This window comes from Protopterus annectens, chromosome 7.part0 (genome assembly GCF_019279795.1).
Source record: "Protopterus annectens isolate FY-2018-M chromosome 7.part0, PAN1.0, whole genome shotgun sequence".
In the NCBI taxonomy this organism is placed as follows: Eukaryota; Metazoa; Chordata; order Ceratodontiformes; family Protopteridae; genus Protopterus; species Protopterus annectens.
Window position 1 is genome coordinate 929152428 of NC_056739.1, and position 13405 is coordinate 929165832.

A 13405-nucleotide genomic window follows, 5' to 3' on the forward strand; every position below is an offset into this window, starting at 1 on the left:
GTGGCTGGGCTGGCTGGCTGGCTGGCCGGCTCCCTTGCTGGCTGGCTAGCCGGCTCCCTTGCTGGCTTCTTGGCTGGCTTCCTTGCTGGCTGGCTTCCTTGCTGGTTTCTTGGCTGGCTTCCTTGCTGGCTTCCTTGATGGCTTCTTGGCTGGCTTTATTGATGGCTTCTTGGCTGGGAAATCTCAGTCCTTTATTAAGTTACTAGCAGCTGTAGAGCACTATTACAAAACTGCTCTACAGCTGCGACCTTTGCAGGGCTCTTCCGACGCGAATCCCCACCCCTTCAATCCTTGCAGCCAATTGCTGCTTGAATTAGACCACACGGACCTAACAGGGAATGCCTCTAACTGCAGGTCCAGGTTGGTGACGTAGCTGCATTGCCGTGGAATAACCAGAAGTATTTTCAGTTTTACCAAGGCAATTCAGCGTGCACTGAAAAACGGGACTTTAAAAGACCCACTGCCTGAGAATGTGGGCAACGGGATGAGAAGCCTCAGCCCATGAGTGTCTCGCTGACAGGGGGACAGGTGGTAACCGTATGTACAGATGCTTGTGCTGAAAATGTATTTGTGAGTTTTGCTTTTCATTCCAGCAGGGTGTGCCCTGCTGGAATGAAAAGCAATGTACATTTATTTTTGCAAATTAATTAAATGTACCAGCTAGCTTACATTAAGAAAAATAAGGGAAATGTAAATGAGCTGTTAAAACATTAAAATGGCACCCCACAGTGCTGAATAGGACCTGAGACACTAGGTCTGGGAAAAAGCCTTTTTTCATTAGCTCAGTAAAAAGACAGGAAGCCCCAGGCACTGCCATAAACATTTAGATGTGTATTGTAGCCATCTATGCTAAATTCCTTTCTCAGATTTAAAGGGGAATACTGCGAGAACCTAGAGTCAGGTGACCAGATGAGGTCATTCTGCCAACCCTCTTGGAAATTATATTTTAGATATTAAAAAGAGAAATCTCAGAGTATTGAGTATTCTTTTGAGGGGCCTGACTAGAAAGACTGCTCACACATTTCATCTTGCCTTGCCCAAGTAAGTTATGAGGGAACTGTAAATTCTCTTTGATTCAGTCAGGAATATATTGAAGCTTAATGTAAAGAGGGTTTTTCTTTATTTGTATGAGTCTGTCCGTCAATGTTAATTTCAATATTTTCTGTGATTTGAACTCTGTGGTTTCCTGTAAATATATATTCAATATTTTCATGTTCTTGTATTAGTATTAAATATATTTAGAACATTTATTGTGGCTGGTCCTTGGTAACCTTTGAGAGTACTTAAATGTATCTGGTGACACTGTGGGGCCACTCCAGAAGGTCCAGTTGTCTTGTCAACTACTATCATTTATTGTAATATTAAATTCACTCAGCATAATTGGATGCCCTCTTAAGAGCCTTATAGTAAGTGACTGGTCACAGTGAATCTACCTTATAGTCTGGGCAATGTTGGTAGAGCAGGTAATGTGTGCCAGCCATTTGCAGGTGTGTCTGTGTGTGGGTGAAAATTAAATCTTAAAAGAGTGTGTGTATCAACTACTTGGGGCAGGGACCCAAAGCACTGAGTTCACAGAGAGGGGGCTGGAGGACTTGGCTTGGACACTCGACTGAGGACCTAACCCTACAGCTGTACCAGTGGGTCTTATTGGGGATCTGGAGAGACAGGTGTAGAGACATCCAGACCCCGGTCTGTGTGTGTTCCCTGTGTGTTCTGAAGGGAAATTGTGCATGATGCAGAGAGGTCTGCTTCTGGAAATACTAGGAGCATCCGTTTGTATTCCAAGTGCATGTCCATCTGCAGTGTCAGTGGTGAGGATTCAGGCTCCTTGATTAATGGCCCAGCATGGGGACATCACACATTGGTGGTAGTGGTGGCCATCACATATTGGTAGCAGTGGTCAAATGTCACAAGCCCTTTTTTGTGGAGAATGAGAACCCCAGAGATCCAAGAGGCTGGAGGAAAGGTGGGGAAGAGAGGAACGGAATGCCTCCAACTTTCAACCCCTCTACCCCGAGACAGTATTGGTATTAGAGGGGGTATCAGAATCATTAAGGGCAGAAATAATTTCTTTGGATGGTTTAAACACACTTGCTGAAGGTATTGTATATGTTTTTGATGGATGTACTATATATATAATTTTTCTCCATTGCCTATTACTTCTCCTTTTTGGTTCAGTATTTCAGAGAGTGTTTAAGTGTGTGCCCTCTGGTTACCCCAATGTAGTGGATACCCTGATCGAACTAAAACTGTGCACTAGAAAACTGAATTTGAAATGTTATGTTTGATGCCATCTAACAATGAACATGGTGCTAACAATGAATTTGAGAGAAGTAGTATTTTTAAACTCCCCCTTAGCACTGGCTATTCTTGGGTTCCAGGGAAATTCGGAATCCCTAAAATTCGTAAGTCTGTGGTCAACCCCCCCACTCAGACCCATCATATTTTCAGCAAGGTCAAAGACTGAACCATTGGCTAAAATGGTTGATTTTAAATTAAAATCTTTTTTCAGTAGGAAAAAAATGTATTAAGACTCCTGGCACTTTCTTCAGTCTATTGCAGATTTGACATTTTTACCTGATACTTTGTTTGTGACAATTGATATTAAAGATTTGTTCTGTGTCATCTTACATGATGAAGGTTTGGAATGGTTCAGGGGTGCCATGGTTAATGGTACCAACCTCGACCAGGCTGAGATTAATTTAATTTTTCAATATATGGAACTGGTGCTTAAAAACAACTTTGTATTTTTTGAGGGTGAATACTATAAGCAATGCAGGGGTGTTACAATGGGGGATGCCTCGGCCTTTGTTCTTGTGAACATGGTTTTGTGGTATTGGAAAACTACAAAAATGTTTGTTTCACCCCACTTTTTCCATGGTTGAAGGTTATATGAGGTACCTGGATGATGTATTTATTCAATGGAAAGAGAAACTCACCGAGCTGCAAGAATTTATTGACTTGTTCTGATTTCTTGCACTTTTCCTCTCAGACCAGTGATAGTCCAATAAACTACCTAGACATTACTCTATACAAAAATTTATCTGAAGGGAGGTATGAGTCTAGGTTATTTAGAAAAGAAACTTTTTCAAATGCCTTTTTTACATTTTACCAGTCATCACACTTGGTGGCAGAAAAGAAATATTGTTAATGCACAGCTTATTAGACTCACTAGGCTGTTTTCAGATGATTTTGTGTTTAAACAAGAGGTACCCCTTGTCATTGTTGAGGGATCTCAAAGAATGGATTCTTGATGTTTGACATTAAAAATATGGTCCCTTACTGAGTTGTCCCAAGGATTTGACTGATAACAGGAATACTAAGATACTGACTCATCTCAGTTTTTTGTTGTTCAATACAATGCTGAATTTTTTCTCTAAAAAATTACAAAAGCACGTAGCGTTTTAACTGAATCACCGCGTTTTCATTTCAAGACTTAAGAAGAATTTTCTTCCTCTTGTCTGGCATTTTATGTCGGCAAGACAGTAGGACCTTTGTGGAATAGAATTTACCAACACAACTGTGTGATCAGTAAGGGTTTGTAGCTAATGCCTTATATAAAGACTCAGTTGTGTATGTCGTGATTTTAAAAAGTTTGTATTTAGTATTCTTGAAAAAGTTATACCTAGTAATAGAGGGAGTGACTGGGAAATAATTCTTGAACAAAGAGAAGTGTTCTGTCAACTGTTACTTAATGCCTGTAACCCACCAGGCATTAATAATGATACTTCCATTAAGCCCATGTTAAAATCAAAGATGCCAAATTATAATTACTTTATCTGACAGTGTTTCATCTGATTATATTTGCTTGATTTTTTTTTTTAATATTTGTAACTTTATTTTAACATTTTGATACTTGTTAAATGGATTGATTAATATTTTTAATGTTAGGGTTTTTATTGTGAAGTTTTTGGTATATATAATGGTTTTACACGTTTGCAAGTTTTTTGAGTCTGTGTACCTTTAAGTGCTTAGAGTTTTAGTACCTTTGAGACTATTTAAACCTTGTAACAAAATGGCTGCCATGTTTCTGATGAAATTCTCTACTAAGAGGGACGGAAACGCTCAAACTGTGGGTTAAAGCTTTAAAGTTTCATTTAAACGTGTGGTTCAGTGGTTATACTTTTTATTGTTTTAATTCAAATGATGTTTGGGTTGTTGTTAACCAATAAATTAATTAATTGCAGGTACATAGCATCATCTGAAAGGACAAATTATTTTTCCTAACGTGTTTCTGTCTGTGTTTAATATGACTGTCATTATCAGTGCATGTTGTGTTTCCATATCAGAAGATGCATGTTATTAATTTTTTGAGGTGAGCAGTGTTGCCATTATTATAAAGCGACACCAGCATACCCTAAGATGCACTGTAGTACTCTCTCAGAAATTTAAGTGTCAAAAATTATTTATCTCTGGACTGGTTTATAGTTTATTTTTTTCTAATCGTCAGAGAATGCCTGTTGCATTACCATTTGTTATGTAAGCTTCAGTAACACTCTGCTGTCCATCTAATTGCAAGGGTTTGAAATGTTGGTATATATTGTTTGATCAGTCTATGCTTTAAATTACATCTTATAGTTTTAAACTGTAGTATTTGTTTTGCTACTTTAATCAAAATATATTTGGAATGTAGTCCTAATTAGTAACTCTGTGGGAAGTTGTGCAATATATATATATATATACATACATATATATATATATATATATATATATATATATATATATATACATACATATGCACACACACACACACTTAAATATAGTTCGAGAATCGCTCTTCTGCTGCAGTTTCAGCCTTTTTTTTTTTTGGGTGAGTCAGTACTCTGCATATTGAGTGCTGATATTTCAAAAGGGAGCCCTTTGTATCTGTAATTTTGAGGACTTCTGTTAGTACATAAAAATCCAAAAAGATGGCTCGCACCAGTTGCAGGCAACAATTTTATTGAAAACGACAGTGAAAGCTTGTAAGCACTTTCGTCCCAAATTAAAAATGAAGGAACTTCATCAGACAAGCATAGAAAAATTAAAACTGCATTTAAATAAAGCAAAAAATGTTACATCATTTCCTTTTTACAAATTTAAAGGGAAATCACACTCATAACCAGAGGCTATGGTTCTGAATACCAAGCATAAAAATATGACATAGTACAGACTTGTGTTGCTACTATGATGCTTAAAAGGCATACAGTAAAAACATATTAAAACATTGGCCATTCCATAAATGTATTCAAATGTGCACGTGCTTCAAAAGGGCATAGAGTTCATGGTCAAGCACTCAAAACATACAAAATCCTGTACACAAAAAAAACCACTTCAAAATAATAATGATAAGGGAATGGACATTCAACATGCCCATTCAATTCCATCTAGTATACTTTCACATCTCTTGGGTATGTCCATACTGCAATGGACTAACCAAAATAAAATAAAATGGAACCACCCTAAAATGGACTCGATTCAGGTCAGTGGGTATGTGTACACGTGTTCTAACCTAATTCTAGGTTTATAGTTCCGTTAATTGTTATGGAAGAATGTGTAAGCATCCACATGTTAGGACAAAAGAATTTTTTATCTATTTAAAGCCTTAAAAGGCTAGATATACATAAGTGTTCGTTTAAGCCTGGCCAGTGCGTAGAGTCTAACCTGATCTGTCAAAATAGTTCGGCTTTTTCTAAAAGGTAGGGTCAAGCTTCCTCCTCTTAATGAAGGGGATATGTTATCCAACATTACAAACTTGAATTTATGATCAGTGTATTAGTTAATGTGTTTTGCCAGGGCATTAACTATACAATGGTCCCTAATGTTTCAAAGGTGTTCACCTGCTCTATTTTTCAGTTTCCGTTCCGTTTTGCCAATGTAAAAACATGGGCAAAACTCGCAGAGGGCACAGTAAACTATCTTGTCTGAATTACAGTTGAATTTGTATTTTTATTTTTATTTGAATCTTTAGTTTCATTTCGTTTATAGTAGTTTCATTCACTTCTAATATATGTGGGCAAACTTACACGAGCCACATTTGTGCATGTAACCTGACTTGTGTGGTTTGTCCTGCTGTTCTAATAAGGATTTCATGTTCTGCCCTTTACGAAAAACACAAATTGGTTAGTTCCCCCAAAATTATTTTCAAATCTGTTTCATTAGTTAACAGTTTTCAGTTCTTTTCTAAAATGTTCTTAATAGAATAGGCGTCATCTGAAAAAGTGGTTAGAAAACAAGATCTAAACAAGTTAGTGTCACTTTATCTGTTGTTGGAACAACTGCATTTGAGGTAGATTCAATCACTACATTCGTGGTGGAACTAGAGATGGAATGGTCCCTACAGGACACTTCTGTGTCCAGGAGGGGGGTAAAATGGCCACTTTTCGTTTAACCAAGACTTCATTTTTGATGTTATCAATAAGACTTTGTGGATAACCTCTTCTGAGAAACATGTTACACAAGTTGTCACATTCATCCAAAAAGCTCCCTTTTATTGAGGTCATTCTGGCAGCACTAACAAATTGACCTTTCAGAACGCCCCTTTTCTGTGTAAAAGGGTGACAGCTAGTAAAGTGTAAAAAGTTAAGAGTATGTACTTTTGCGGTAAATCTCAGATGTGAATCTCTTGTTAGTTGTGTCTTTTTTGAATAATACATCTAAGTAAGCTATTTGTGTCTCACTGATGGTGTGCGTGAATCTTAAAAAAGAATTTCAACTATTGATATGTTCCAGAAAGTGGTCAATCTGTTGTGTTGGACCATCCCAAAAAATAATTAATTGTCCAAAAAAAAGGGTGTACATGTGACAGAATGGGGAATTAATAAGATGTTTTTTCTCACATTCTAACATCACAATGTTGGCGTACATCCCCCCACATGCTGACCATATTGCCACACCTTCGTTTTGGACATAATAGTTCTTGTCAAATAAAATAAAATTGTTTTTCAAGACTATGTCCAATAGCTGTTCAAATGTATTAGTTCTATCCTGACTTATCCCATTATCTGTGAAATATTCACAAAACCATTGTATCCCCACATCATGTGGGATGACAGTATAAAGGTCCCTGACATCCACTGTGATAAATGTGTAATGCTCTTTACACTGTACTGAATTGATTTTCTTCAGAAAATCCCAGGAGTCGATGCAAAGTAGGGATTCAGATTCACATGTAGGGCAGTAAGTCTAGCTGATTGTGCAGCATCTTGAAGTGTTGTGTATTACACTGTGTATTTCAGCGACCACTTCATTGCATGGCTACTTAATAGTAATACTCTCCATGCCACATATGCATGTGCCCTGCAGCTGGACACTTGCTGGCTGTGACACTTTCTTTCTTACAGTACGTAGTAGCTTCTACTTTATATGTGTTGGTTGGTGTTTCATAGTACGTTGTAATGCAGATGTATTTGGCCATATGGAGCACTGATTTGGCCTGGTTGCATTGTGTTACACATCTTACGCAGGGTGAAGTGCTAATTAACATAATGTACTGCATCCAGTATGTGCCTCTTTGGCATGCATGTATATATGCCTTACAGCCCCAAACTGAAGATAACTTCAGTAGTGTATGTGGGGCGGGGTGAAAGGGCAGACACCTCAGGCACAAAGTGTTACGGGACGTAATCAGCTTATCCTGATCGTTCTTTCTAAATGACGGTATTGATTTTGTGGTGAAAACTGAGTGCTATAGTGCTGCATGTGTGGTATAAACTGCCACAATTTAGCTTTTCAAGTCCTGAGAAAGGCTTTTTTTTAGCTAGTGTATAGCCATTAAATGCTGTTTGTCTGTGCAGTGCCCCTCTGCCAAGTGTACAATCTCTGTAAGTTACTGTAGTAGAGTTTGGAGATTCCTGTGTCATCAGCAAACTATTTCAATAAAGACTGCAAAAGAAACTTAAATTAGCAGCACTGGGCAAAGTAGCAAGTTCCAACTGCATCCACTGGGGCGCTTTCCTCCACACCTCTTACTTAACATCCTCTGAGGTCATGCAGCCTAGAGTATGTTTTAGTATTTCAGTGAAATGATCCAGGAATGAAGTGGAAGTCACTAAACTGAAAGGTAATGCTTTAAAACTGATAATTTTATAAATTCCTTCTAATGTCTGTATCCATTAAGAAATGTTTGTAGTCCATATCTGTGATGAAAACCATATTGGTCACTGGTGTGAAAAGTGGAAGACCTAATCAGGTAAATACTGAAGTATCTCATATATTTATTAGTTTATTATTTTTTTATTTGTTAACAGGATATTAGGTAAACATTCCACATCTAATCCTACAGCAAAACAAGTAAATGCATTAATGAAAATCATTAAATGAAACTGAAAAAAAGGATACTGTAAGAAATAATATTAATACCAAAGTGAAATTGTTTACATAAAATAATGTTTGCGTAGGTAAAACTCGGGTATGATTTTTATGATGAGGTAAGTCTTGTGACACATTCGGAGACAGTGACAAAATAAAATAAAATAATGTTTGCATGGGCAGGACCCAGGTATGATTTTTATGACAAGGTAAGTCTTATGACACCAAGACAGTGACGAATAAATGAGAGAGGGGCAAGGCAGTGTGAAATACTTGGTGGGAGGGAGATGGAGAGACAATTACATTCTCATTCTCTGGAGTCAGATAAGTTAGGAGAGTTTTTAAAGAGAGGCAAGTCAATGAGATTTCTTATTCCGGTATTTCGGGCGGGGGTGGTTAGTTCCTTGCTGCAGAAGAAATATTTAAGAACAATAAATTGGCCGTAGGCATGAGTATGTGTGTGTGTGTGTGTGTGTGTGCGTGTGTGTGTGTGTGTGTGTGTGTGTGTGTGTGTGTGTGCACCTTCCATGGAAGGTTGGGTGCCGGGCTGGCAACTCAACACCGTAAAACTCCACTACCTATCATGAGTGGACAGGTGATCAGCTGTGGCAACCCCTAACTGGGAAAAAGCAGAAAGAAGAAGAATTTTGTGTTGAGCATAAAATAAACATCTTAGTATAGTCATCTTATTAATTTCCATTTGTTAAATGGACTACTCCAACTGACCACAAAACCCCTTTTCAATAGAGTCCAGGGGGAAAAAGCTACATATTATAATAGCATTTTTTAAATTATCAAACATGTAAAGTTTCAGTTATGTAGGTGTGAAACAAAGATAAATGAATTTTGAATTATCAGACTAATTAAGAAAACAGTATATGATAATAAAGACAAAGATAAAAATAAATTCATAGCATTTTTACAAAATGTATCAGAAAGCAATTACGTTAAAGTTATATATGCAATAATAAATCAATTTACCAGTGAGGTACGTATTTCTTGAGAGGAACAAGTGGGGTTTCTTTCCATCTGCTTGATGACTATATATTTAAAATAGATAATATCCTTTCAGGTGCCAAGAAGCAAAAAAGTCTTAGGATGCTTGGAGGCTGTCATTGTCACAGACAAGTGGTGTCATTGTGTCATTACTCTCTGCTTCAGCTGATGACATCAAGAGGATCCATGCCCATAAATGGGAATTTCCTAGTATAAATACCCTTCTAAAAAAAGAATCGCTTGAAGGCTTGTTTGCGTAATAATTTCTTTTTTAGATGCATTTTGTGCAAAAGACTTGCCATTGTTCCTGGGTCCTTTAATAATTGTGTAGAATTGTTCTTAGATTGTCAGTTCCCGAAAGAGAAATGAATTCCAGATCAGTTTTAATGAATTCAAGCTCAGAAGTAAAATAGATGAGTTTTGTGTCCTGTATTATGGTGACTGTAGCATGAAAACCAGAGGAGAGAAACAAGGAAGTATGTAGTTTTGTGTGAGCGCTTGTGACCTAAAACCATGCAGACTGTTCATTAATGCTGTATTATGTCTGAATGTACATTTATTCTTTTAAACTTTGTGTCTTCTTTTCAGAAATACTTGTTTGGCTAAGTAGATAGAAAGTGCTACAGCCTACATATGCAATCATTTGAGTCTCATTGGTTGAGTCACCCTGTGTAATCTTTCAATAAATAGTAAATCACTAACTGCAACTCTCAGGCTACGCAGGTTTTGTTGTTTAATAGTTAACACTTATGAATTGCAAATATTTTCTCTTTCAGCTGAACGAGCCAGAGTCGGCCTTGCTCCATTACCTGGAATGAAAGGAACAGATTATATAAATGCATCTTATATCATGGTAAGTGAACAAAGTTGGTCATTATGTTTGCAATGGTTTACTTGAATTACCTTGTTAATAAAAAAACATTTTCACACAAGTTTTTGCTGGTGTTGTGAATAATGTGGGAAAATGTGTTATCCTTTGGCTATATGACCTAGAGGTATAAAGTCCTGACTATAACTTTAATGACTCATGTTTGAATGGTGGCTCTTGAACTAGAAGAACCAGGTGAGGGCTAAGAGTGAGTGACTTCACTGAATTTGACCCATCATGGAGGGGAGAGGGTGATATAATTCCTGGTCAGTAGGACTGCTGTCATGCAGACGGGCACTTGCACAGTACCATACCATGGAGGTGGGCTTGGTAATATCAAGCTAGTGACAGTAGCCTTTATGGGCATGTATGAGGGAGGATGCTCATAAAGGGGTAGGGTATAGGGCATACAATGGAGACCTCCATGCAGCCCATGTCCGGAATGAGCCAGCTGTATAGGAAGGAGAGATGCCATATAGTTACCTGGACTGAGGGAAGAGTGCATCCTGAAAGACAGGCGACCCTGATCTGAGAAATACTGAAGCCAGACCATTAGGTTATTGGGAAGAGGGTACTTTACCTTGGTGAACACAGGATACTTGCAAACAGGCATTTGCAGAAACTGTTCCTAACTGTCTGGGTGGTGATCTGTTCTCACTGGATCTCTGTTAGCATGGGAGGGCCCCCTGCACTGAGATCAAACAGGCCTCTGTTGGTCATTATACATGGAGTTTAAAAGAAGTAGACAAAAAAGATGTGTTACTGCTTCAGACTGCAACTTGCACTAACTGGATCACACATGCTATTTTTAACACAAGTAAATGAAGTTATTTTGATTGAGACTTGTAGAACATTCTAGTAGGGTTCCTCTTCCCAGTGGAAAAAGTGGGTTGTTCTTCCGTCCTCCGTCTAATAACGTGCTTCCTTTACACTAAATTGTTATATATTTCACTGGTCTCCTCATAGACTTAATGGCTTCCAGGCACTTGCAGAGACCTTTTCCCCGTTTTCATGTCCTACACTGTGCTGGCGGTGTTTAAGCCTGCAAACTATGCTTGTTGTTTAAACTAGGATTTTGTGTGTTCTAGAATACCAGCAGGCAGAAGAGTAGTATGGTCTGATATATTTTATGCTTTCTGTTACTGCCCAGTTTTGGCGTTGATACTCCTTTCTTCTCCTTTGAGTCTCCCCTGTTTTCAGCTTTGCAGTATCATCTGAGCACAGCAGTCCTTTGTAATGGATGGCAACTTATTTGAATGCTTTGCTCAGATCATCTGGCCACAGCCACTAACTTGTCTCACTTCAAAATGAGGTGCTATGATATTTTAAGTGTAATTGGTGCTGCTGCATTGTCCTGCTCATTTGGGTGCCAAATTTTAATACAGTATCCGAAACTTGATTTTGCCTTTTTATCACTCACCACTTGTTTTTTCTTTATATGGGCCTAATACTTTTCCAGCACAGATCTAGTGTACTCCATCACTGGAAAGTTTCCAAATTTTTGAAATAATTTTGTCATCCCTAATCTGCATTAGCCCCATTCATCCTGTAATAACAGTAGATGGACACACGAGTCAGGATTGGTATCATCAAACAAGAGTCCAGATATTTTGTTTGTTTTTTTGTGTTATATTGACAGCTTTTTTTCTGTCCTGAACCTGGACCCTTTTTGAGCATGTGCTTCCATGTACCCAGAGTTCCAACTAGAGAGCAAGTTCTCCACAGCGTGTGTAGCTGCAAGTTCTACAGTTCTGGGGAATCCCCCCCACAGGCGAAGTTTCTGTGGTATATCATACTCAGCACCACCCCCAAGGTGGGTAAGTCTAAGGCTGTAGCTCATTCCTAACCCTCTCCATCTGGTTTCTGCAGTACCCAGAGTACAAATTGAACTCTGTTTTTATTGAGGTGTAGTCGGGGCCAAAACCTCTGTGCTGCAGAACTGGTTAAGATTCTATATTTGTTTGGCATTTCACAGCAATCATTTAGTTTTACTACCGGTTAAAGTTGTGCTTTTGCAACTATGCCTGTTGCCAGGCTCTTCCTGTTGTTTCATTGTCTGGAGTCTGGCACATGCCATGAGAATACAGAAGGTAATACATTTATCACAGCAGGATTGTACAGCATTATGTGCGATGTTCTCTGAGGGGAATCCAGTCAAATTCCAATTGTGCAGCTCATTTGAAAGATATGTAAATGTGATTGCTCTAGCACTGTGAAAGATATGTAAATGTGATTGCTCTAGCACTGTGAAAGATATGTAAATGTGATTGCTCTAGCACTGTGAAAGATATGTAAATGTGATTGCTCTAGCACTGTGAAAGATATGTAAATGTGATTGCTCTAGCACTGTGAAAGATATGTAAATGTGATTGCTCTAGCACTGTGAAAGATATGTAAATGTGATTGCTCTAGCACTGTGAAAGATATGTAAATGTGATTGCTCTAGCACTGTGAAAGATATGTAAATGTGATTGCTCTAGCACTGTGAAATATATGTAAATGTGATTGCTCTAGCACTGTGCTGCATAAAATCATGCTTTTTTCTCTACTCTTTTTACTGCAGTCATTTCAGGTGTCAGTATGCCCAGAGAGACATCCTATTTAATTAACATTATATATTTTGCACAAATTTAATTATTTGAATAGAAAGGTACTGCTATAAGAGCAAGGTTTGCGATAGGAATTGCAGATATCTTATGATATATGTTGAATATTTGTGTTGTCAGCAAAATGTATTATTCTAATATTTATTGACAACTTATTTTGATATGTAAGTGATAGCAGGTTCTTTTTTGATTATTTCCTTGAGGTGATACCCCAAAATATGATGCAGTTTTTGATTCTAATACTTATTGACAGCTTATTTTTGATATGCAAGGGAGAGCAGGAGTTTGTTTTCCCTGTTAATAACCCATTTATCTTTTACATGTAATGATAAATTATTACATCTTTCATGTTTTGTTCCAGGTTAAAAGTAATAAAATGTATACACCTTTATATAAAAAACAAAAGGCAGGTAATACTTCCTTAACAGCATATAGTGTGCATGCAGCACATGTGATTAACATTCTGCGTATGGGGAGTTTTTTCATGTCTATAAAATGTGTTGAGACTTGGATGATCATCTTCATGTTTCAGGCCTTGTGATGTGAAAAAAATATAAGGGGCAAATTTAAAAACTGGAATCATATTAGATTAGCAGTGTTTACATTGATAATCAGTCCAGTGAAACTAAGCAATCAAAACTGCATT

At 37.7% G+C, this 13405-nt stretch overlaps 1 protein-coding gene across 1 annotated transcript in view; it reads left to right on the plus strand.

Annotated features, from left to right (window-relative positions):
* The window catches only part of PTPRG (protein tyrosine phosphatase receptor type G), a 3415981-nt gene that overhangs the window by 3314398 nt on the left and 88178 nt on the right, over positions 1 to 13405 (plus strand). The window contains exon 26 of the mRNA XM_044077514.1: positions 10062 to 10138. Coding sequence (XP_043933449.1) covers positions 10062 to 10138 — 77 coding nt within the window. The remainder of the gene's footprint in view (positions 1 to 10061; positions 10139 to 13405) is intronic.